This window comes from Ixodes scapularis, unplaced genomic scaffold (assembly GCF_016920785.2).
Source record: "Ixodes scapularis isolate PalLabHiFi unplaced genomic scaffold, ASM1692078v2 PGA_scaffold9__187_contigs__length_104089568, whole genome shotgun sequence".
Classification (NCBI taxonomy): domain Eukaryota; kingdom Metazoa; phylum Arthropoda; class Arachnida; order Ixodida; family Ixodidae; genus Ixodes; species Ixodes scapularis.
In genome coordinates, this window is record NW_024609884.1 from 47,265,191 (window position 1) to 47,287,503 (window position 22,313).

Below are 22,313 nucleotides of genomic sequence, written 5' to 3' on the forward strand. Positions count from 1 at the left end.
AATTTCGGGATCAAAAACTTCCACTTCAAACTTCAAGCTTCATCTCAGTTGGCATCTCAAACAAATTTAAAAAATGTATTGCAGTATCAGTATTTCTGTATCTGTATTTCTGCCTTGCTAAAATGTATTCCTGTATTTGTATTTCCAAATACCTTTTGCCTCTATTTAAAATGTATTTCCGATACGTATCGCTATACATTTTTACAGATATATTTCAGTATCAGTATTTTAGCGCCTATTTTAATGTATCCCAGTATTTGTATTTCCAAATACATTTTTGAGTATTTCTGCCCAACCCTGGTCGACAGATCATTTCTTGTTTTCATACTTTATAAACTGCATTTGTTTCTTTTCTGATCTAAAATACTGAACAAAAACTACTTTTATAAATAATTGAAATGGCTCGCACCACTTATATTTTGTATTTCGACTAAAAAGAAGCTTTTAGCGGCTCTGACCAGTAGAAAGGCCAGGCCCTAAAACATCACGATGTCGTCACATATTGCGCGCTTTCGGCACCGCGGGCCGCCCCCGTAGGTGGTTTTCATGTCGTCCGGTTAAAATATGACGCACTGATATTTAGTTACTCTCTCCGTGCCCGCTGGCTTGCCCAAGCCCCAAGAGACGTGGAAACCGCAAAAAAGTTAGACACTTAAATATGATGGCAGAGCTCCTTTTAGAACCATTGAACTTTAATTTTCTTTCCACCTTCGAACTTTAATTTTTTAAATATTTCTTGTTAGAGCAGGGGGTGCTCAGAATTGTGTAAATATTCGTCATGGGCAAATAGTGGAATTCGAGTTCAAAGCGAATTTGAAGCAAATAGTGGTTTTGCTGAATATTTTCTAATTGAATAGTTTCTCCAAGCCTTTCACTACCGTGCACCATGCTTAAACAAAACTTCAGCTTATTTCGGGAAAGTTATTCCCAGTCTTCCACTTCTAAGCTCAGTTAATTTTGATATAGCTGTAGTATAGTATCTATAAACGGCAAAATACTCGCAGCCATGCTAATGGTGGAGATTTATAAATCTGCTTGCTATATGCAAATATTCTTTCTTCAATTTGGAATTTGACAAAAACTCGACAACAAACCAAGTACGAGTGATGAGCGCGGGCTGTCAAGACATCTCTGTCGACCATAATCGCGGCGGGTTAGCCCCGTAGAGTATGCTTCTCACCGAGCACATGTGCCCGGTGAGGAGTGCACTCAACGGGGCTAACTCGCCGCAATCAACATTCAGAAAATTATGAATATCGCAGTTCATCTCGAAGCGAATATCGAACAGCGTATTATTCGGAACCACTGTTTGAATATTCGTACAACACTAATAGATATACCATGTAACGAATATTACTCCATCATGGCATGTTCTCTACAATCTAGAATCTTTATGCCAATATTTTCTAGCAAGTCAACTCATAAAACGATTTTTCAAAACTTTTGTCTCATTTTATTATTGAAATTTATTAACATGCTTTTTACTCTGTTTTGAGTACACAATTCCTTGTTCACTAAAACAATTCTGAAGCCGAAATCCAAACAAACTAGTATACTTGTCTGCCATATGATGTGTTACTTAAAGGGCAACTCCGCTCAATCCAAAAAGATTTAGGCTTACATGTGATTCTATTTCCCAAAGCACTACTAAATAGCCCTACGTCTTCAAATTTGCGAAATGTGGAATATTATTTCTATAATCTTAGTTTAAACATCAGCAGATACCAAAACTTCGGTTGTGACAGGCAGCATTGATCTCGTGTCGTCAGAGTCATGTCCACGTCACGTCGAACCACGTGGTCTAGATGGTCACGTGATCCTCTATGCAATGGTGGGCGAACGTAGAGCAAAGCGGAAGTGTCGTCTGCTCCGCAATTTTCACCAATGCAGTGATGTGATTGTTGCGCCAAACTGCGCCGAACGGCTAACCCTGCTACATCTTGCTACATTTTGCCAATATATGGGTAATCTGCGCCAAGCCTGCTCCAAAAAACCAATTTCTGTCGCCTTTCAAAACTGAAACTAAACTGAGTATTGTAATTGAGCATGCGTGTGTTATGTGGTGCAAGCGGCCGCCCGAGGCAAAGTATCCTGCGTCAATTGTCCATCAGGTTTTGCATGGTTTTCCCGCCGTCTCGCGTTTTGCGCTCTCGTTGTCTCGTGGGTCTCGTCTTGCGTATCTTTTTTTAATATCTTCAACGATAGACGTGGCTGTGTGTGGACACTTCGACACTAGCGTGCCGGGTACCAGCTATGCCGTCATGCTGTGAGATGAAACCATGTTTTTGTGCGGCAGGAGTTACTTTGTGAGCTGAAACACTCTCTCCTGAAAGCAACGGCCATGGGAAAACTATATTCGGTCCCTGCCTTCCAGTCACTGTGGTCGCACGACGTCGGGTGTTGCCTTCCCCACGTCGCTGCAGATATGGCGCTTTCTAAAATGAAACTAGGTACCGCCGCATGTTCATCAACATTCCTGTTCTTCTTAAATCATACGTTACTACAAAAATCCATTTTTAACTCAGACTGCTGTGTTGAAGTATTGGTTACCTAGGTTTCTCTCGGTGGGCTTTCTTTCGAGAGAAGCCCCGGTACGTGAAAAAGCTGCCGCGAGAGAAAGTTGGTGAAGAGAAGTGAGCTAAAGCAAAGAAGGCAATGTCTGCATGCTGAACCCGCACAGCACGCTTGTTTTTCTCGAGTAACTTTTTGACCCTGACTCGCAATGTCTTGCATCAATGCACTCAGGTTTCTTTTTTCTTTTGTGTGTTTAGCTTTTACCTTTTTTGCGTCCTGGCAAGCACGCGCCGCTGAACTGTTTTTTTTGTTTGTCGTATGCTGGACAGTTACATTTTGCATACAATGTTGGAAATAAGTTGGCGACGGAGCGTAGTGCCATGGTTTTGGTTTCAATCAAACAGCCGTTGTCTCCACTCAGGCGACGAAGCACGCGCAACTGCAAGCCTGCCGAAGTTTCCCTCACGTACATCCGAACGTAATTGCACGACAGAGGCACCAGCCAGGACGCTGGCAATCCATTGTTTTACATTTGCTTACTTTTGACGAAAATCTGGCACATCAAGAACCAGTAAAACGGTGGCAAGCGGTTTTTCGGAATAGCTCAGCACTGCCTACAGCACTGTACATTTGTGGGATGTCTCAGCCGTAAATACACAAGCAGCAAGTTTCGTCACAACATGTCGCATCAGAATGCAACACAAGACAAAGTGCCCTCGTTTGTACAGCACTTAGAACTAATATTTTTATTTTTTTAAGAATATCTGCTCCAAAAGCCACTTTTGCTGCTCCAAAACACTGTTTTGGTTGCTCCAAAGGTCACATTTGCTGCTCCAGAACACTATTTTGGCTGCTCTGAATGGTGTTCCAAAAATCGCTTAGGCCAATCAAATCACTTCCAATGTAGTTTGCTACAACATCCAACGACGTCTGCACCCCTACGCAAGCTGGGACAGCTTGCACTTTTGGTTGGAACCTCGACGGAGGTGCCCGCTCTTTGGCGCGGACTTATTGCCGCAAAGGCGCCGTGTAATCGAGATTTCGGTCGGTTGCACGTCACAAGATCCCCAGGTGGCCCAAATTAATCATCAGGCCTCCGCTTGGGCGTGCCCGATACCCTTCGTAGGTCTGGCACATAACACTCCAACTTATCATTAATTTTACCGAAAATGGTTGAGACTTCGCGCCTGCTTTCTACAACGCGAGACATATATGCTTGTACACTGGGAAACACCCGGCGCGTAATGTGACCGACGTGGTGGTCGTTTGACCTTGCATGTGTCTCCTGGTTTAGTAGCCTGAATTGGGTACCTTTATGGAGCTGTATGGCAGACTACCCATTTATTGTCGCTAGCAGAATAGTCAGCAAAAATTATGAATGCCGTAATAAGTATGCTCCAGTGCACATTCATTTGGTTTTACAGTGGAACTGATCTTTTCACGGACGTTTCTCTATTTAGCTGCTAACAGTAAATTAGTTAGTGTCATGAGCAGAAGCAGTCGGAACAGATCATTGTTCTGCGATTTGGCAACAACGGCTTCCCGAAGTTGCACCAGCACAGGATGTCCGTCCATACATTCAGAGGCGCACTGTCGTGTGGAAACTTGTGAAAGGCAACTCCCGGGCTCGCCGACTGGTAGTTCGAGCAAGCAGCTACACAACATTGTGAGCCTATGGATCTTTCGCCAGGCATCAAAGCTAGGCAACATAGATGTGGCCTGCGCCTGTATCGTAGACAAAACATCATTCTCAAACTACAACAGCGGCGAGACGAAACAGACTGCTCCCAATTCTTGGCTCCGAGAGGCGCGCAGGGCAACACAAACTAGCGCATATGTGTTACGGTGATCATGTGGACACCGTTGAGCCAACACCAGGAGGAGAAACTCATGACGTTATTGTTCAGTTTTGCTCTGAGAAGTAAAAACAAACAAAACGTGAGAATGACGTAAACATGACTCTGACATAGTGGCTCAATGTTGGCTGCTCCAACTCCATGGTATTGACTGCGCTGTTGATTGCGCCTCACGTCGCTTGCTAAAGTGAGCTGATTTTGGCGACTTGGCTCATTTGAAAGTTTGCTGGCCAGTTTATTAAATATATAAACAGAATTAGATTGTAATATTTGACATGTGGTCTTCCTTGATGATGCTGAAGAAGGCTGCATAGTTTCCTCAATATCAAAAGTGAAGCGGAGTTGCCCTTTAAGTCTGAATGTACCTGTGGTAGTGGTCCATTACTTTGTGGGGTAGGTGCATGATACAAAACAGTCATGTTGGTGTTGGGAACAGAAACTGAACAACCTTTGCTAAAGTTTCTGGCTTAGTTAAATCTTTATTACACTATTATGCAAGTGAAAAAAGATGAAAAAAGTATCACCTTGGTGCTTTCTTGAACTGTAGAGGATCTAAAGCATGAAGACAGCTAGATGTTGGTTTGGTATGCTCTGAATTGTAGAATTCATTGACTCACAAAGTTTTTACCACAAGAATTTTAATTGGGGCTCAACACCTGAAGTCAAGTGTTGACTAATGTCATGGCCAAAACATTTTTGGAATCCTTATAATCCCCTTTTGTTGTAAGGAATAATTAATTAGTCATTTTCATTCTATAGAAGAGCCTTGCAGACTGTGGTGTTTTCTCTTTTCATCCATAAATGTAGAACCATACCTAACATAAGCTGCTAGAACTTTCATATAACAGTTACTGTAAACAACTTCCTTTTCGTGGGGTCATAATTTCGAAATTTAGAGTGATTAGCTGTGTGTTCTTTACCATATACTGATATATTCATGTGATCAATTTTTTTTGCAATATTTTCAATTTCGTGAAATTCACAAAAATTATGTCTTTGCGAAAATTAAGTTCTTTAAAGTATGGTAATATATTAATGGAAGAATGACCTCTTTGCAGTGTCGGCATCTAGTTTATTGCTTTACTTGGTGTGTTCCCTAAGGTTTGCATGTTTCTTGGGTTGTATCTAAAAGTGGTTATCAGGGTGCATAGTCTTACGTTTAGAAATTGGAGACAGCTTGATTGATTGAACTGGAGTTAACTGCAGCAATATAACCCTTGTCTGGTGCTAAATTTGATTTGTGTGGTCTTTTGGCAGACGGGCTTTTTCGAGCGCCAGTGTGGACGGGGCATGTGCAATGCTAAACCACAGCTGTTCACTCCTCGAGACAGACTTTGCTGGGGAGTTGTCGGAGCGACTCAAGCTTGGCTTTCCACCTTCAGGCATCCTTGACCTTAGTCAGGCTTACTCCATGATCCAAAGCAGCTTTCAACAGGGCAGGATTCAACCGGCAGAGACAGTGGAAAAAGCCAGAGCTGTGTTTTTGGTGAGTTAGTTGGTCTGAGGAGAGAACCCCTTGAACTCTGCTCTCTGTCCCTAACGGCAGTAGCTTCGCAAATTACCGAATCATATGTTAGTACCTAACATTGGATATGAGTTTGGAATAATTACAAAGGGCGTGAAAGCTGGACTGGTTGCTACTGAATCATAATCTTAAAAGAAGTGTGCAAAAATATGAGGACTTTAAATAAACACTCACCACAGACAAGCACATGTTTGGGTAGTTGTTTGCATTTTTCAATTTGTGCAGACAGTTTGCATTTTTTCCAAATAGGGTAAAAAGTCAGATTGATTGCTGTACTGCGTGTTTTTTTTGTGTGTGTGTTTTTGGAAATTTTGGCATCCAATGCCTGGTGGAATAACTAGAAGTCAAACCAATCTTATCAAAGATTAGCTAATTTGGAATCCAAAAAAACTTGAACTCTTGCAAATGTTGCATGAATTCACATGTGCATGTAGCATGCTTGTGTGCCCAACACTTTCTACTAAGAGCCATGTGCCAATTAGGCAGTCATTAGAGCAGTCACAATAATTTCATTATTGCATTGTGAACATACACCCCCCCCCTCCCCCCCCCCCCAATACACTTATTGTGGGCTTGATTTAAAGATCTGCTTAAAGAATGCTTGTCTTTGACTTTTTAGACGACATTGAACAATGTGGAGATGGCACATGAATATATAAAGACGCTTGCTAGTTCTCTTCAGGTGAGTAAAACATAGTTGTGATTATTTTCCAGATGATTCACAACTTTTTGAACTCACTGATCTGCTTTTACAGGAGGACTTGCAGAAGAGCTTTTCCTCAGCTACTGAGCAAGAGACTGCAAAATTAGAGGTTTGTGTCTCATTATATGTACTATATTAATTTTTATTGCTGATTTATAGTTCAATTGCACGTTCAGCAGTTTTCTGCCACCGTTAGATAGGGTGCATTTCCTTTAATATTTCTGTATTCAATGCCCCCTGTTTTGTACTTTGTTCCTAGAGCTGTCTCGCCGACCTCAGCAACTCTGCCCTAAAGTTTCAGTCATTGCTAAGTTCTGGAGTGTCCGAACTCTGCAACACTGCTGTAAAACCACACATAAAGTCATGGGCTGATACATTTCAAGCTACTGATCATTCTTTGACGGAGGTAAGGCATTGAAATTTGAAGTTATGTTTCAAGAGCAACTCCACTGAGATGTATGCACAAAGGAAATGACTGACTTGAGCTTGGTGGAACCATATTAGATTGCAAAACAAATACAGTACAATCCACTTATAACAATACCACATATAACGATGTACTGCTTATAACGATCAGTTTCTAGAGTTTGTAGACTAGAAACGGTCAGTCTAGTCCAGATTCAACGATAATCAGTTATTACGATTGAATTTTCGGGTTTTTTCCTTATCGTTATACTAAGTGGATTCCATTTTATTGCTTTAGAATAAGGCTAGTATTCAAATTGGTATATTTTAGGCTTAGGCAACTGAAAGCTAACCCACCTTTCATAGAGGGCAGTCCAGGTAGAAAACGGGGTAGGCAAACTTTCTGTGTAAGACCCAGAAAGCTTAAAATAATTGATTGACTTGGATCCTCGCCTACTACTCAGGCAGGTGTGAACTGCCATAGAGCATACTACTGAAGACAAAAAGATAACTTTATTTATTCACTCATCTTCTAAGTTAGCAAGTAAACATTTTCCTACAATTAAAGGGGCCCTCCGGAGCTTTCTGCGATCGTCTGTTTATGTTGTTATATTGCATAGTAGGTGCAAGTTAATAGGTATACAAAGTTTTAGATTACATAACCGTTTATTAAGCAGATGGCAGAAGAAATATATCGGGACTATTTTCTCTTGGAAGACAATCCCGCATTCCCTGCCCATCGCTAAAACTTGACCAATGGATGCTGCATCTCGCGGTGAATGCGAACGTTATTATTGCAACACTTTTTAAGCTCGTTGTAAATTGGAGTTTGAGAAAAACGTAAACTGATTGTGGTGCGGGAAACATAGTTCGCAATTATCGCTCCAAAACCAGCGAACTATGTTTTCTCCCCGCAAGCTTGTTGCTAGGGGGTGATTCGTCGGCGCATCGGCTCGTCTGCCTCCCGGGGCGTCTGCAGACATGCGTTTGCGGGACACGTGTTCCTTCTTCCCGTGGATCTCGACTCCGAAGCCAGCTTAGCGATCCTTCCACGTCAACGAGTCAAACTTTTCCTTGTCAACTGTGGAATGCTACTGCGTATTGCAGTAGCAGTACGACGGTGCGGTGCGACGAACGACGACTGCCGAGCACAAAGTCCGGAGAGATTCCTCCGCAAGTCGGCGGTCGGCCGCGTTGGTGATGCAGAGTGACGCAGGAATCCTTCGCTTGCTATTGACTGACGCGTAAAGAGATGCCCCTCCCATTTTCCGGGTTCATCTTAGAAAGGGGGGCGTGCCGGGGGCTTTGATAGCAATTTGAATAGGGAAATCCGCCGCGCATGACTGTAATTTTATGATTTTTAGGATCCTTAGGGCCTGTAGATTGAGTTACCGCCATGAATAGACCATCGCAGAACGCTCCAGAGGGCCCCTTTAAGGCCTGTTCACACACTTGCGACTTCTTTGAACTAGGGTGACCACCTTCCTCCTAGCGAAATGCGGGACACGCGGGGCAAGGGGGGAGGGGGGGAGGTTAGAGGAAATATTAACACGCACACAACGAACCTAGGCTCTGTTAACACATTTATTATCCTGCACTTTTTCTACACCTTCTAATTCCATTGCAGCAGTTAAGCTCAAATAATTTCCACTCCCAGTGATATATTTGTTTTAATGCCAAACATGTTATTAAATGTGTGGAAGTTGAAAACATAAAAATGGACGATATATGAACTCAATGCATGAAATGGAAATAAGAAACAGGAAATCTTTTTCGGGTTATTGTTCCCTGCCAACGCTTACTTTTATCAACATGGTCATACACAATGTTTTAACATTATGCTCTTTTCCGACCGTTGCAAATGTGGCTGCCTTCGCTAAAAAAAAAATCACAGCAACCCTTTTGCATTGACACATCAATTTGAAAATTATTACATTATTTTATATTTAAACTTTTGGCGAGCAATTTTTCTTACGATATTTTGCTACAAAAGGGAGAGGCTCAACGGCGCATGCGCGTCGAATCTCCTGCAAGAACGAAGGTCGCTTCCCGCAATGGTTGGATAGAAAATGGCGTATCATTGCGATTCACACGATTGCCATGCGACCTCCGCGCTTTCCCGTGCCCCGTTGTTTGGCAGCACCATGAGTTGTGGAGTGAATTTTACGACAGTGTGAAGTGCGGGACATTTTGATGATTTTGGAATTTCTCGCGGGACGCGGGACACAAGCCCTCAATGTGGGACAGTCCCGCGAGTCGCGGGACGGGTGGTCACCCTACTTTGAACCGAATGCCTTAGAACCTCTTCAAATCTACGACGAGAGAACACGCTGGCGCCATCTGTGCGGTGACCCTTGAACTGCATTTCACTGGAGCGCATGTTTTGCAGTATTTGCGAGGTCAAATGTTTGTACTATTAATGAGAAATGGTTGTTGATAACATGGACAAAAGCTTTTCGAGCCAAGAAAGAAAAAAAATTATGCGTGAAAAAAAATATAAAATACAGGGTGTCACAAAAGAAAATTTACAGGGTTTTTTTTTCCCGCAAAAATAAACTAGTCATCGCCGAACGCTCATTCTCTGCCCAAAGGTAGCGCTAGAGGTCACAACCAGATGCCAAAGTTTCAACACAATCCGATACCTTATTCAAAAGTTATAAGTGAATTTCTGAAAATTTCAATGGGAAAATGGCGGCCGGCGGAGTTTTTGAATACATGGGGCTCTATGGGCACCAGAAACCGAAAACGGGCAAAATTGGGCTCCATTTTCCCATTGAAATTTTCAGAAAATCACTTATAACTTTTGAATAACGTATTGGATCAAGCTGAAACTGTGGCATCTGGTTGTGACCTTTAGCGCTACCTTTGGGCAGAGAATGAGCGTTCGGCGATGCCTAGTTTATTTTTGCTGTAAAAAAAAAAACCCTGTAAATTTTCTTTTGTGACACCCTGTATATGGGACCGCCAAGTGTTACATGGCTCCCCCATAGGTGGTGCCAGTGTGTTTTCTTGTCATTAGAGATTTTAAGACGTTTCAAGGCACATGGTTCTAAAAAGTCGCAAGCGTATGAACGGGCCTTTACCGTAAAATAACAAGGGAGCACCTCCCCCCCCCACTTTCACTGAAAACTGGGTTAATCTAGACATGGGCACTTGTCCTGTCAAATCGGGCGCTCTTGTTCCTCATAACCAAGTTTTTAACTTCCTAAACAGCATTGGCCTATTACAGCACATTTAAGTGAGTGAATTTTCTTTGTATTGTCTGCATTTCATGAAAGATTTTAAACTCTCATATCATGCCTCACCTTTAACTAAATAGCACCGCAGTTTTTTCTTCTACCATTGTTCTGGCGCACTATGGCCTTAGCAGCCGCTGCGCCATTAAAACCCAAAATCAATCAATCAAATCGGGCGCTTAAAGTATAATTCACACAATTTCCAAGTTTGGGAAATATTAATAGTGGGCGCTTGAACGGAGTGGGCGCTTCTGCAGTATTTTAGGGTAAACCTTTTCTGGCTTCTGTATTTCTGGTACAGTCTAAGCTCACTATAACAGACCTGGTTACAACAGACATTTGCATATAACATACCGATTTGTGAGGTTCAGTTGTTTTTCCTCTATGCACCATTGACTCAACTTCATATCTGCATACAACATACTCCTTCTACAACAGACCGAAATCTTGATCAAAATCAAGGTCTGTTACAGGGATGGGCAGTATTTCAAATACAAGTATTTGAAATACGTATTTGAAATACTTTGTGTATTTTGCATTTGTATTTAATTACAAATTAGGAAATGTATTTGACGTGTGTATTTAAATACTAAAACGTGGGTATTTCAAATACAATTGTAATTAAATACAATTTTGTGGGCGAAAATACATCCCTCAAATTTATTGTCACTGTCCAGAGCAGGAAGAAAACTATGTTCTGCACCGAATGCAGTGTCTCTCAATCAAGCACAAGCGTTTAATGACTTTGTGATTACGGTGCTAGTCCAGGGCAATAATAATGACGAAATCGACGTTCACGGGCAGACTTGCTAAATAAGTGCCTGTGACAACTTGTGATGCTTTCCAACCTGATTTCCATCCATATTTTTACCTGGAACATTCTAAATGCGTGGGTCGTCCAGAGTTTCTTAACTGATGCGAGTTGCAACAATAAAAAAATTCTCTAGCTAGTGCTGCGCGTCTTGGTCGTCTCGGTTCTTTGTTGGTCTATACCAAAATGTAATCGACAAAGAAAAGCTGCTTGAAGCTCTGTACTTTTTCCACCTATTCCGTTCAAGCTGATTACATTTTTTGTGTGATTATATTTCTATTACGTTACTAGAGCCTCGCACACTAACTCCCGAGTGTGCGATTCAAAATGAAAATGAGATACCCAGAAACCCGTTGCAGGTGCCCTGAAGTCGCTGACGCAGATTTTGAGGAATGTATTTGGAAAAGTAATTGGAGGAGACCAAATACATTTGGTTGTATTTGTATCTTGTAATTAAATGCTTTTTTGGAAATGTAATTAGATTTGTAATTAAATACATTTTTGACAAAGTATTTTGTATTTGTATTTCAATACCTATTTGCATGTATTTTGCCCATCCCTGGTCTGTTATAACTAGCTAAGACTGTATTTGCCACCAGTATCTGTTGGGAATATGTGAGATGTCTAGCTTTCCTGATTTTTTTACCTACATTTTTTTGCATCTATGGATTAAACTCGGAATAAACAATATATTAAAAACCTGTAAATATGGCTAATCTTGGGCGAATTCCAAGGGCTTGTGTTTTCACATTGTATACCTGAATTACGATATCCAGTTGTGTTAACCAACATCCCACTTACCGGAAGAAGTTGGAGAGCACAATAGCACTGAATCATGCCTGCATGTTTTATTGTAGGATGATTTCACATCTTATGAGGCCAACGACGGGATTCGGCCATTTTTGCAAACATTCATTGTCACTCTTGATGGAGTTCTGAAGTCTTTCAAGGTAAGCTGTTCTGCTTCAACTTCATCATCATCCATGAACCATATTCTCCCCTTCAATCTCAAATAAATTTATCCATTTTCAGGATGATTTGATTCCTGCAAACTATGACAGCCTAGTCAACCTCACAGCTGCTGAAACAACATTTCAGCTTGAAAAAACCATCTTCAAGTCTTCCTTCAACAGAGTGAGAGTGGTCACTTTATATTTGAGTTCTTAATTATATGGTAGATTGTGTAGTTAAGCTTGCTGTAAACCAAACCTGCACGCTCCTGCTGCTCAGCTGCACCCAGATGCTGATCCAGCTTCTTTATATACTTCAGCCGAACTGCATATGGCACTGAATATACAGAGTGTTTCACGAAACTCTGGCAAATTCAATTTTGTGAAAACCACATCGCACAAGAAAAAAAAGTTAACGTCTTTTTGGTCCCTGCCTAGGAGCTTATTTAGGAAAATTAATATAGTTTAGAATAATTAAGTAATGCATTATTTTTGCATCATTAACTGTTTTAATTATTGAATTTAAAGGTATGGTTTCAATTGGAAACTTGCTGGGCATCATCGAAAACTACTAAATCCCTCCATATTACAATGATATAAGGCCCACGCAGCATTTTATGACGTTTCGAAAAAATGCTTAATTTGAGCTTGTTTCAACTTTCGGCCTCTTATCGGAGTCCATCTCCGTGCCAGCAATCCCGCTCCCCTGTTAAAACGCGCAACATGCATGCACCGTCGGGCATCGTACGTAGAGGCATTCCTTCACACATGCACCCATGTCAGAAAGGCAAACCTCATGTGGCAGTCCGGAGGCTTTCTTATCTACCCTCTTCTACGTGCCGTGCGTGGCGGCGCACGCATGTTGTACGTTTTGACCGCGGGGAGCTTGATTGCTGCCGCAGAGATGCGCTCTGATAAGAAACTGAAACCTAGAACCGCATCCAAATTAAGGATTTTTGCAGAACACAGTAAAACGCTGCGTGCCTTTTATCATTGTATAATGTGGGTTTAGTAGTTTGCAATGATGCCCAGCAAATTTCTAATTAAAACCATACCCTTAAACCCAAAAAGTAAAGAAGTTATTTACTCGAGAATTATAGATGACTTAATTATTCCAAACTATATTAATTTTCCTAAATAGGCACTTGTGCAGGGGCCAAAAATGCATCAACCTTTTTTCTTTTTCTTCTGAGATGTGCAATTTTCACAATATTTAATTTGCCAAAGTTCTGTGAAACACCCTGTATATTGACTATAGTGTGTGTTATACTCTTTATGTAATGCTGTCAATGTTCACACGGCTTTCACAGCACTGCATTTCCACACTGCTGCAGAAATTGGTGGAAATGAGTGAAAGTGCTCAACCTCCACCACCATTAGGGGGCAGTGGAGTGAAGAAAATAATTTTGTTGGTCCTTTTTGCTGTGTTGTTAGACCTATTTCTGGGAGGATTGGGAAAGCTGTGTCTGTGTTGCCATACATTGCACAGACAAGAAATTACTTCAACAGGGCTTCTGATGTTCATGTCAGTTCTTACATTTCAAATATATGAGCAAAACATAGGGTGCAAGTAGTTGGTGGAGGTTAGACATGGTAAAAAGTGCCCGAGATTGGCGTTACTTAGGGCACAATGCAGACTCGTCTCAAAATGTCTGTGTGTTTGTTACTGCCTAAGTGACCCCACTCTCGGGTAGTTTTTACCATGGTTAAATATATACTATGCTTCTTTAAATTGAGATGCCTCCTAGCTTATGTGTTTAAAAGGGGCATAAATAGAGGGGCTGGCTCTAAAATGAGCCAGAAGTATCAGCGCTTGCACATAGGAAGCTCAAATTTTTTGTGAAAGCAGTATTTTAATGTTAGATTTTATGTTGCCAAATTTCGGCATAGCTCCATCCCTGTAAAAAATTTGAGCAACGTCCTTGACATTTTCAACAACTGGCAGATGATTGAGTCACCTGAGAGTTGTGCTTGCAGCTCCATCTCCAGATAGGCACTGAAGGCATGCCTATCTGGCGACTCGGTTATGTGTGTCAGAATTCATTATTCGAAATGGTAAAATTAATCTAACTTTTCACAGGAATGGAGCTATGCAATGAACTTTCACAAGGTAAAATCCACCACTTAAATATGCTTCTCACGAAAATTTTAGCCCTCTGCATGCTGGTACCGATTTTTTCAGCTCATTTTACAGTCAGCCCCTCTATTTATGTCACCCTGTATACATTTATGGAAATCGGAAGAGCTTGTTAGCATTAAATGACTGCTAACAGAACATTTATCTTCTAGCTTGGTGGACTGCAGTTTGACAAGGAATTGCGCTACCTCATCAGTTACATGACTTCAGTGACAACCTGGTCAATCAGGGACAAGTTTTCTCGTGTTTCCCAGATTTCAACGCTTCTCAATATGGAAATGGTATGTAATCATCTGACTTAAAATGAATCCTTTTGTGCCTGATCCAAGCTGTTCGAGCCGTATCAAGTGGAGATATGGGTCGAAAAATTAAGGCTTTTTGGAAATTGTTGATTTTTGCTTTTGCTTGCTTTATTATCATCGGTCATCCTACTTTTAAGAGTAAAAAAAATCCAAACAATATTTGCACGAGAACTTGGAAAAAAAAAAAGACGTGTCTGACTGACTTGCAGTAAGTTGAAAAATCACAAGTTTATGCGAATATCGGCCATCTTCAAGGGGCTGTCACTCGGGACAGCAGCACTTTCTGCATTTATCCGGTTCGGTTTGCAATAGACAACAAAAAGCACGATTTTCGCGTTTGGAACTACCAGAGCAAGCACAAGTTCGAAGAAAGGCAGCGCAAACACAAGCGGAGAACGGCAATGGAAGAACATTTATCGTGGCCTGCTAAGCCTAACCACGAAAACAGCAACTGTTCAACGCGATCGATGCCCCGTTCACGTTTGTCAGTACTACGGAAAAGATTGCATTTTTTAAAAAGAGATAAAAAACACGTGGCTATGAATCTGTAAGTTCAGTGAGGTGCAACATTGGCATGGTAACGACACTTGTGAGCGGTGCGATCTGCCCCACTTGTCATGAGCGTAGATACTGCTCTACGCATCCGGGGGTCGGCTGGGAAACGTAAGGGATTCTTAACGTTTCTCAGACTAAACTGTGAAGAGCAAGTGCACCGGGTGGATCCTTTTACAGCGAAGCTGTTTATGGCTAGGGTTCCATGGATTTTTCGTGTGCGTCGACAAACACTCTACGCTCGCACCGCCGCACGTGCGGCCCAGGCCCCATGCCCCCCCCTGGATATGTGCCTGGCCTGAGTATACCTACTCGTTTTGCATTTTATGTGCACCCCCTACGGCTCCCAAAACAGGCAGGGCTGAAAAACAGTCAGAAAAACACGCGGCAGTGAAAGGGTTAAGTGTGACTATACTTTCTCTCTTTGTCATTGAAGGTGTCCGAAATCCTTGATATCTGGGGAACCAATGCTGGACCAATGACTTGGAGGCTCACTCCAGCTGAAGTGAGGCAGGTCTTGAGCTTGAGGTGAGTGCTGTTATATTGACCATATTTTCCTGGAAACGACAGCCCGTGAGGCACATCAGTATTGTTGAGCTGTGTATATTAATGCGATAGCATTATTAAGCTACCACTCAAAATTTTCTGCTATGTATATACTGGTCTCCTAATGCAATGTAAGTGTGCACAGTAGACCATTTCTGTTCACTGTGCTTGCACCCCAATGCGCAATATGCAGAGTGGCAGTTTGCACTCCTTCCCATCTGCACCCTCTTCAAAGGATCTGACAATCTTGACGTCGTCCTAGATGTCGTGTCCTAGGACGTCATCTTGAGGTCATCCATGACAACGCCCTCGAGATCACCCTAAAGGTTGTCCTAGATGTCGTCCTCTTGGACGTCGTCCTTGAGGTCTTCCTAGAGGTCGTCCTTGATGTCGTCCTAGAGGTCGTCCTAGAGGTCATCTTGGAGGCCGTTCTAGATGTCTTTGACGTCGTCCTCTAGGACATCGTCCTAGGGGGCTATGCAAGACGGCGGGACGAAGAGACCGGGACATAGCCGCCTGCTACGATTGGTCAGCGCCACGCCGCTGGCCAATCGCAGCAGGCAATAATGTTCCGGTCCCTTCGTTCCGCCTTCTTGCATAGCCCCCCTAGACGTCTTCCTTGAGGTCATCCTAGAGGTTGACCTCTAAGGATGTTAGGTCACGTGACCTGATATCACGTGACCTATGTACATGATCTGTGCACGTGACTCTGCATGAGCACATAGCCGGTGTGCAACGTGTGTCACAAAGGCAGTGTGCAGCGATAAATGCTATCGCATTCATAGGTAATCACCCCTGTGGTTTCTACAAATTTGACTCGACCATGAATTTGCTGCCCTGTAATTTTTTTTCTTTTGGTGAATGTTTTCTTTTTTTATTTTCCATTTTGGTCATTGTGTACTATTTCCAACTTCATGATTTTTGAAGACAACACTAAGTTGCAAAAGTATAGAAATAATGAGCGATTCTTCTTGAGTCATCTTTGTATCTTTCAATACCTCCCTTGCTTTTGGATTATTGAAAACAGGACATATCCCTGCTTCAGTGCCATAGCCAGGAATGTTTTTTTGGGGGGAGCTGAGGTGGCTGGGATGTCCCCGACTTGGGGTTTGGAGAGGGTGAGGGGGGTTCAGAACGCATATGTATACTATCGGGTCGGCTGGATTTTGGGGGAAACTAAAGCCCCATAAGCTCCCCCTCCCTCCCTCCCTGGCTGCGTCCCTGCCCTGCTTGCCCATTCTTTTGAGGCATTCAAAGAAAGGTACTAAGGCACAAGTGTGTGAGAACACAGTTATAAATTGCCGCAACAGTATGTCTGGTCTAGTAATGATGATGCAGAAGTACCTTAGGTTCTTCGGTGGGGAAAACACAAAAGAGGAACCAAACATGTGCATCCTATGCTTTTTTATTTTTCTTAATTTCTATGGTCAAAGACTTTTTACTTGTTGAAGGCTAACCAGCTTGACTGCACACTGAATAAATATACTCTTTCTGTACAATATTGAAATTTCCTCATACTGTAAACGACTTAATTTTCGTGTGCACCTAATTTTCGCAAATTTCACGAACCGCCTCCGATTTGTGAACAATTCGGGGAAAATTTCATCACCTCGAAAGCAGCATTGAGACACCAGGAAAACGCGCACCCAAAAAGTATCACGATATAATCATATGCGATATGTGAATAAGATATGGAAAGTATCTTAAAGTAAATAAGACAATAAGTCGGAATTCACACTCACCTCAAGAAGTTTATTTGGCACCTTCAGACAATTCCTGCCAAAGTATGGCCGGTTCATATCACGTCTTTACGGTTCTCGAGATCCGCGTACACTTCAATCAGCCACGCTCTGTGAATGGGCTTCATAGCACTTGCTCGCAAGTTGATCTTAACGTCAACTTAACGTCAGTTGCGTTTTGTCCTTTCTCCATCACCTCTTGTACACATTCGGCATACCACTGGGTAAAGCGATTCCTCATTACAGTCTTGAACACATTGGTAATGTTTAGGTCGTTCAGTTGCAAGAGTCCCGTGCAGCTTGCCGGGACGAAGACATACTCAGTGTTGTTTGCAGCTAGTTTTTTACAGAAGACTCTTTGTACGATGTGCAGCGAAAACGTCAAAAATACAAAGTGCATGTTGACTGGCATCACCCACATGACTCCTGTACGTCTCCTTGTACGGAAGAACAGTGTCAACGAACTGCAGCATTGTGATTTCGTTGCTCCAATGGTTGTCACTGTGCCACACGTCCCAGTCAGTTGGAGACTTCACCTCGGCATGACACCTGTCTGTTTTTGCAAGAGTTTGCCAAAAAGCATCGTAGTCATCAAAACGGTGACTTCCCTTTTGTCGTCGAAGCCAGCCACCCCAACTTTCTTGGAACCTCGGGCCTCCAACGTCCACTTGCTGGCCGGAACCAGCTTGACATCTGTTTGGTCCCAGTTAAGCACCAAGTCGTCGGGAATATTGAAGTTGTTTCTTTTCTCGTCGATAGTATGCAGGAACTTCTTGGCACCCTCGAAATCATTTGGAAAAATTTGCGCAGTCTTCGTAGCCTTCCACTTGATCAATCCAATCCTGTGCAGAAAAGATCTTGCCCAGGGTCTATCGAGAACAAGAGTCCTACCAAACTCTGGCGAGAGTGTGGGTTTGGTCGCCCACACAATGCCCAGTGCAGCAGCGAGGCAAATCCTGGTGTTTACAATCCCACCCGCTTCTCTAAGCTCCACAATGTATGCCCGTACGTCATCATCCAAGTTTCCAAGCACAGGCTTGACACCTCGAAGTCTACAAGGTAAGCTAGCCAGCTCTTCCGAATGACAGGACTTGCAGGCTAGGATATAGGCGGTCTTCACCCTCCTGAGGTTGCTCTTGTTGAGAACCTTTTCTCTTCCATCAGAAAACTTCCTTACTGCAGCAATTGTCCCATTTTCCACAGCATATTTTCCATTCTTGCATCTATGTTCGTCATCGTAAGCAGAGTAGGGCCTTCATTTCCGCTTTTACCAGTCCACGGCGGTAAAAGCGGCAATAACACTTTCATTTGCCGAAGCAAAAGAATGTTTGTCACGTGTGGTCTTGCATACCTGTGGATCAGGCAGTCCCGGCGTATGATGATCTGCCTTCTCGACCACTGGCTTGAAGTAACGTAGTAACAACATCGCGGGACAGCAGACTTACGGGCACAAGAAAACATATACCTCACTGATACAGAGCGTGCTGGCGTCTACGACCACGGAACGCGACCAAGTTAGTTTGGCCCCTAAACCTACTTTGAATTGGCTTATGTACAATCCTTGGACCCCATCGCCCTTTGTCGCTGGCCTTTCATGTAAAGTGCGTGACCTCGAAAAGTGAACTCAAGAAAGGTTCAGGGGTGTGACCAAGTTAGTTTGGACCCTAAACTTATTTACGCACACTCATTCGACCCCATCGCCCTTTGCTGTTGGCCTTTCATGCAGAGTGTGTGACCTCGAAAAGTGAACTCGAGAAAGGTTCACGTCGAAGAAAACCGACGGGAACACTAACCGACTTTTGTCGGCGTCTCGAAGCTGTGGGTAACGGTGGTGATGTCCGGACTATTAGTCACGCAACCTACTGCCGTACTCCCCTTCCTAGATCTTGACTGACTGACTGAAGCTGCAGATTCCTAGAAGGACGGAAGGACAACCGGGCAGGCAAGAGGGCAAGGGGGAGGGCTGTTGTCAGTCTGGATTCGCGAAAATTAGAACCCGTGAATAATGTTTAGTGTTTCAACTATGGCTCGATTCGCAAAACTTTGAGCCTGCGAAAATTGCGTCGTTTACAGTATTACTTCATTATTTCAGATCATGTGTTCATTATACAGGGTGTTTTCTTTTTTAATCTTTACAGATCTTTAAAAAGCTGTGAAAGCTACACTAATGTAATCTGTGCAGGTGAGATATACGGCCAGGGGGACATAATATAGGGTGCTAATCGTCACAATAAGTCGGATAATTAACTAAAATTTGTTCATTAGCTTTTTAATTAGTGAAAATAAACGTATGATTTCAATTAGAAACTTGCTGAGCGTCACCGAAAACCATGAAATAAGTAAATTTTATAGATATTTGGGGCACGTGGAAAAGCACTGAAGTTACCACTTGTGTAACAAGCACAATGCTGGCGGTGCAAAAATGTGAATGATAAGAGGCAGAAAAACCACGCAGTTGCATTTTCATACCGCTTGCCTTGTGCCTGTCACACAAGTGGTAACTTTATCACACTCTGCGCTTCCCACGCACCCCAAACCTTCCTGAAATTTATTTACTTAGTGGTTTCTGATGGACACTCAGCAAATTTTGGACTGGAACCATATCTTTATGTTCTGTCATTTGAAAGTTAACAATTTTTTTAATGAACCAACTTACTGTGATGATTATCTCCCTGTATTATGTCCCCCTGGCCTTATAACTCGCCTGCACAGACAACAATGTGTGTAGCTTTTGCGGTTTTTTTAAAACAAATCTGTAAAGACTTAAAAAAACACCCTGTATTTTCTGCATGCACTCATCTCAACTTAGAAATAGAAGTCGTAGTATTATCAAGTTCTAATCATAACTGTGCAGCGCTGTTTAGGTGCAAACTGCTGATGCTCATATTTCTCAAAATATCTTGCAGAAATGACTTTCGTCAAGAAGACATTCGGAGGCTTAAGCTTTAATTGTTGGGTAACCTCTGCTGCTGGCTTGTAAATATATTGTATTCTTCAGCACCTGGCATATTGAGTTTTTTTTGTAATAAAATGATATTTTGGTGATTAGTACATGTATTGCTCAAAGTGAGTTAACACCTATGTATATCGGAGATCTCTGAGCTAGCATGAGTTTACTGGTATCGCTGTCATCATCTGTCCTGCGAGTTTGGAACAATGAACTATGTAAAATACGTTGGAGCTCCCGCATTGCCCCCTTATTTATTTATTTCTCAATAATGAGTCATTATTATCAAGGGAGAAGAAAGAATTGACTATCATAGCCAAACTGCTGTGGAAATAATGGTTTCGATTGCAATTCAAGGAAAGGTTAGTATACTTTGGAGTGGAACGCTTTTCAGCTATTCTTCTTATATATACAGGGTCTTTCAGTGAATGTTTTAACAAAAAGCCGTGAAAGCTACATGAATGTAGTCTGTGCAGGTGACATATAGCGCAGGGAGTCATAATATAGGGCGATTGATGAAAAAAAAAAAAAAGAAACCCTTTTCGGGAACAAACTGCCAGCCACGACAGGTGTCAAGGATTGCAAAAATACTAATTAGCTAAATAATACACTAATCTATGGTGATTAACTTCTTTATTAGTGCAAATAAACATGTGGTTCCAATGAGAAACTCGCTAAGCATTAGCAAAAACCACTAAATCCAACTCATTTTGGAAAGATACAGGCAGGGGCAGCACTTTACGGTGTTCCAAAAAAACGCTCATTTCGGATGCATTTCTACGTTTTGGTTTCCTATCAGAGTGCATCTTTGCGCCAGCAGTCCTACTGCCCGGTGGCCAAGGCGCGCAACACACATGCACCATACTTCCCTCCATCCTACGAGGGAGGAAAGGCGGTGGCTTCGTTCTTCGGCCACCGGAGAGCAGGACCGCTGGCACAAAGATGCGCTCCAATAGGAAGTTGAAACCTGGAGATGCATCCAAATTAAGCGTTTCTTCGGAATGCCATAAAGTGCTCCCTTGTCATATCGTTCTAAAATGTGTTGATTTAGTGTTTTTCTATAGTGTTTAGCAAGTTTCTCAATGGAACCATGTATTTACTTTTATTAATAAAAAACGGTAATTAGAAAATTTTAGCTAATAACTAATTAGCATGTTTCTGCAATCCTTGACGTCTGCCATGGCTGGCAGTTTGTTCCGGGAAAGAGCTTCTTTTTTTTGCTCAACCACCCTATTTTCAGGAATTTTTTGAAGCCTTGGCTGAAACAGCCAATATATTATTTTGTGCATGGTGTACCCCTTAGCGATTTTTTTTTTTTTTTGCAGGGTTTGATTTTAAAACTGCATTTATTTTTTTATTATTTTTATTGCACATGCTGCCTGGACCACACGTGTCTCCACCATTGGTTGCCATTTTTAAAAATGTGTACAGTAAAAAGAATTACAGTATACGTGCTGCCATCTCTTGGCAGCGCCGCAACCTAAGCTCTGAGCAAGCCTCCGTCGTTCAAAACAGCCAAGGGGCATGCGAGGGTGTGCGGATGACTGTTTGAGTCACACTCGTCCTAAACAGTTTGGGGACGGCTCCAGGTGGACAAGCTAGGCTCGTCCAAAATGGTTAGTGCTACGATTTTTGGACTTACATTAAATACTGCTTAAAGGGCAACTCTGCTTTATTATTGTTTCTGAAAAAAACAATGCAATCCTTTTCAGTATCACCTAGGAAGACCACTCATCAAATATTACAACCTAGTTCTGTCTAAATGTTTTTTAAACGGACTGGCAAACTTTGCAACTCGCCAAGTTGCCGAAATCGGCCGACTCGAGCAGGCAAATTAAGGCATGACCAACAGTGCAGTCAAGGCTACAGCGTGGGCGTAGCCAACATTGAGCTAAACGCCATCACCATTGCCCCCTTTTTGCTTGTTTTTACTTCTCCGGGCAAGTGTAATCGGTGATGTCAGCAACGTTTCCTCTTGGCACGCCTGCGAACTGTGCGGAGTGCGCTTCTAGGGAGCCCTCCAGCCGCTCCGCCGTGGTCCCGCCGTTACCGCCGTCTCCCGCATCGCTACCGCTGCCTTCATCTCACCG

At 42.5% G+C, this 22,313-nt stretch overlaps 1 protein-coding gene across 1 annotated transcript in view; it reads left to right on the forward strand.

Annotated features, from left to right (window-relative positions):
• Positions 1–20,324, forward strand: part of LOC8038309 (conserved oligomeric Golgi complex subunit 4) — a 48,752-nt gene extending 28,428 nt beyond the window's left edge. Inside the window, exons 14-22 of the mRNA XM_029985120.3 lie at positions 5,628–5,856; positions 6,515–6,577; positions 6,651–6,707; positions 6,858–7,004; positions 11,908–12,000; positions 12,083–12,184; positions 14,290–14,418; positions 15,428–15,519; positions 20,183–20,324. Coding sequence (XP_029840980.2) covers positions 5,628–5,856; positions 6,515–6,577; positions 6,651–6,707; positions 6,858–7,004; positions 11,908–12,000; positions 12,083–12,184; positions 14,290–14,418; positions 15,428–15,519; positions 20,183–20,225 — 955 coding nt within the window. The 3' untranslated portion in view covers positions 20,226–20,324. The remainder of the gene's footprint in view (positions 1–5,627; positions 5,857–6,514; positions 6,578–6,650; positions 6,708–6,857; positions 7,005–11,907; positions 12,001–12,082; positions 12,185–14,289; positions 14,419–15,427; positions 15,520–20,182) is intronic.
• The last annotated feature ends 1,989 nt before the right edge of the window (positions 20,325–22,313 follow it).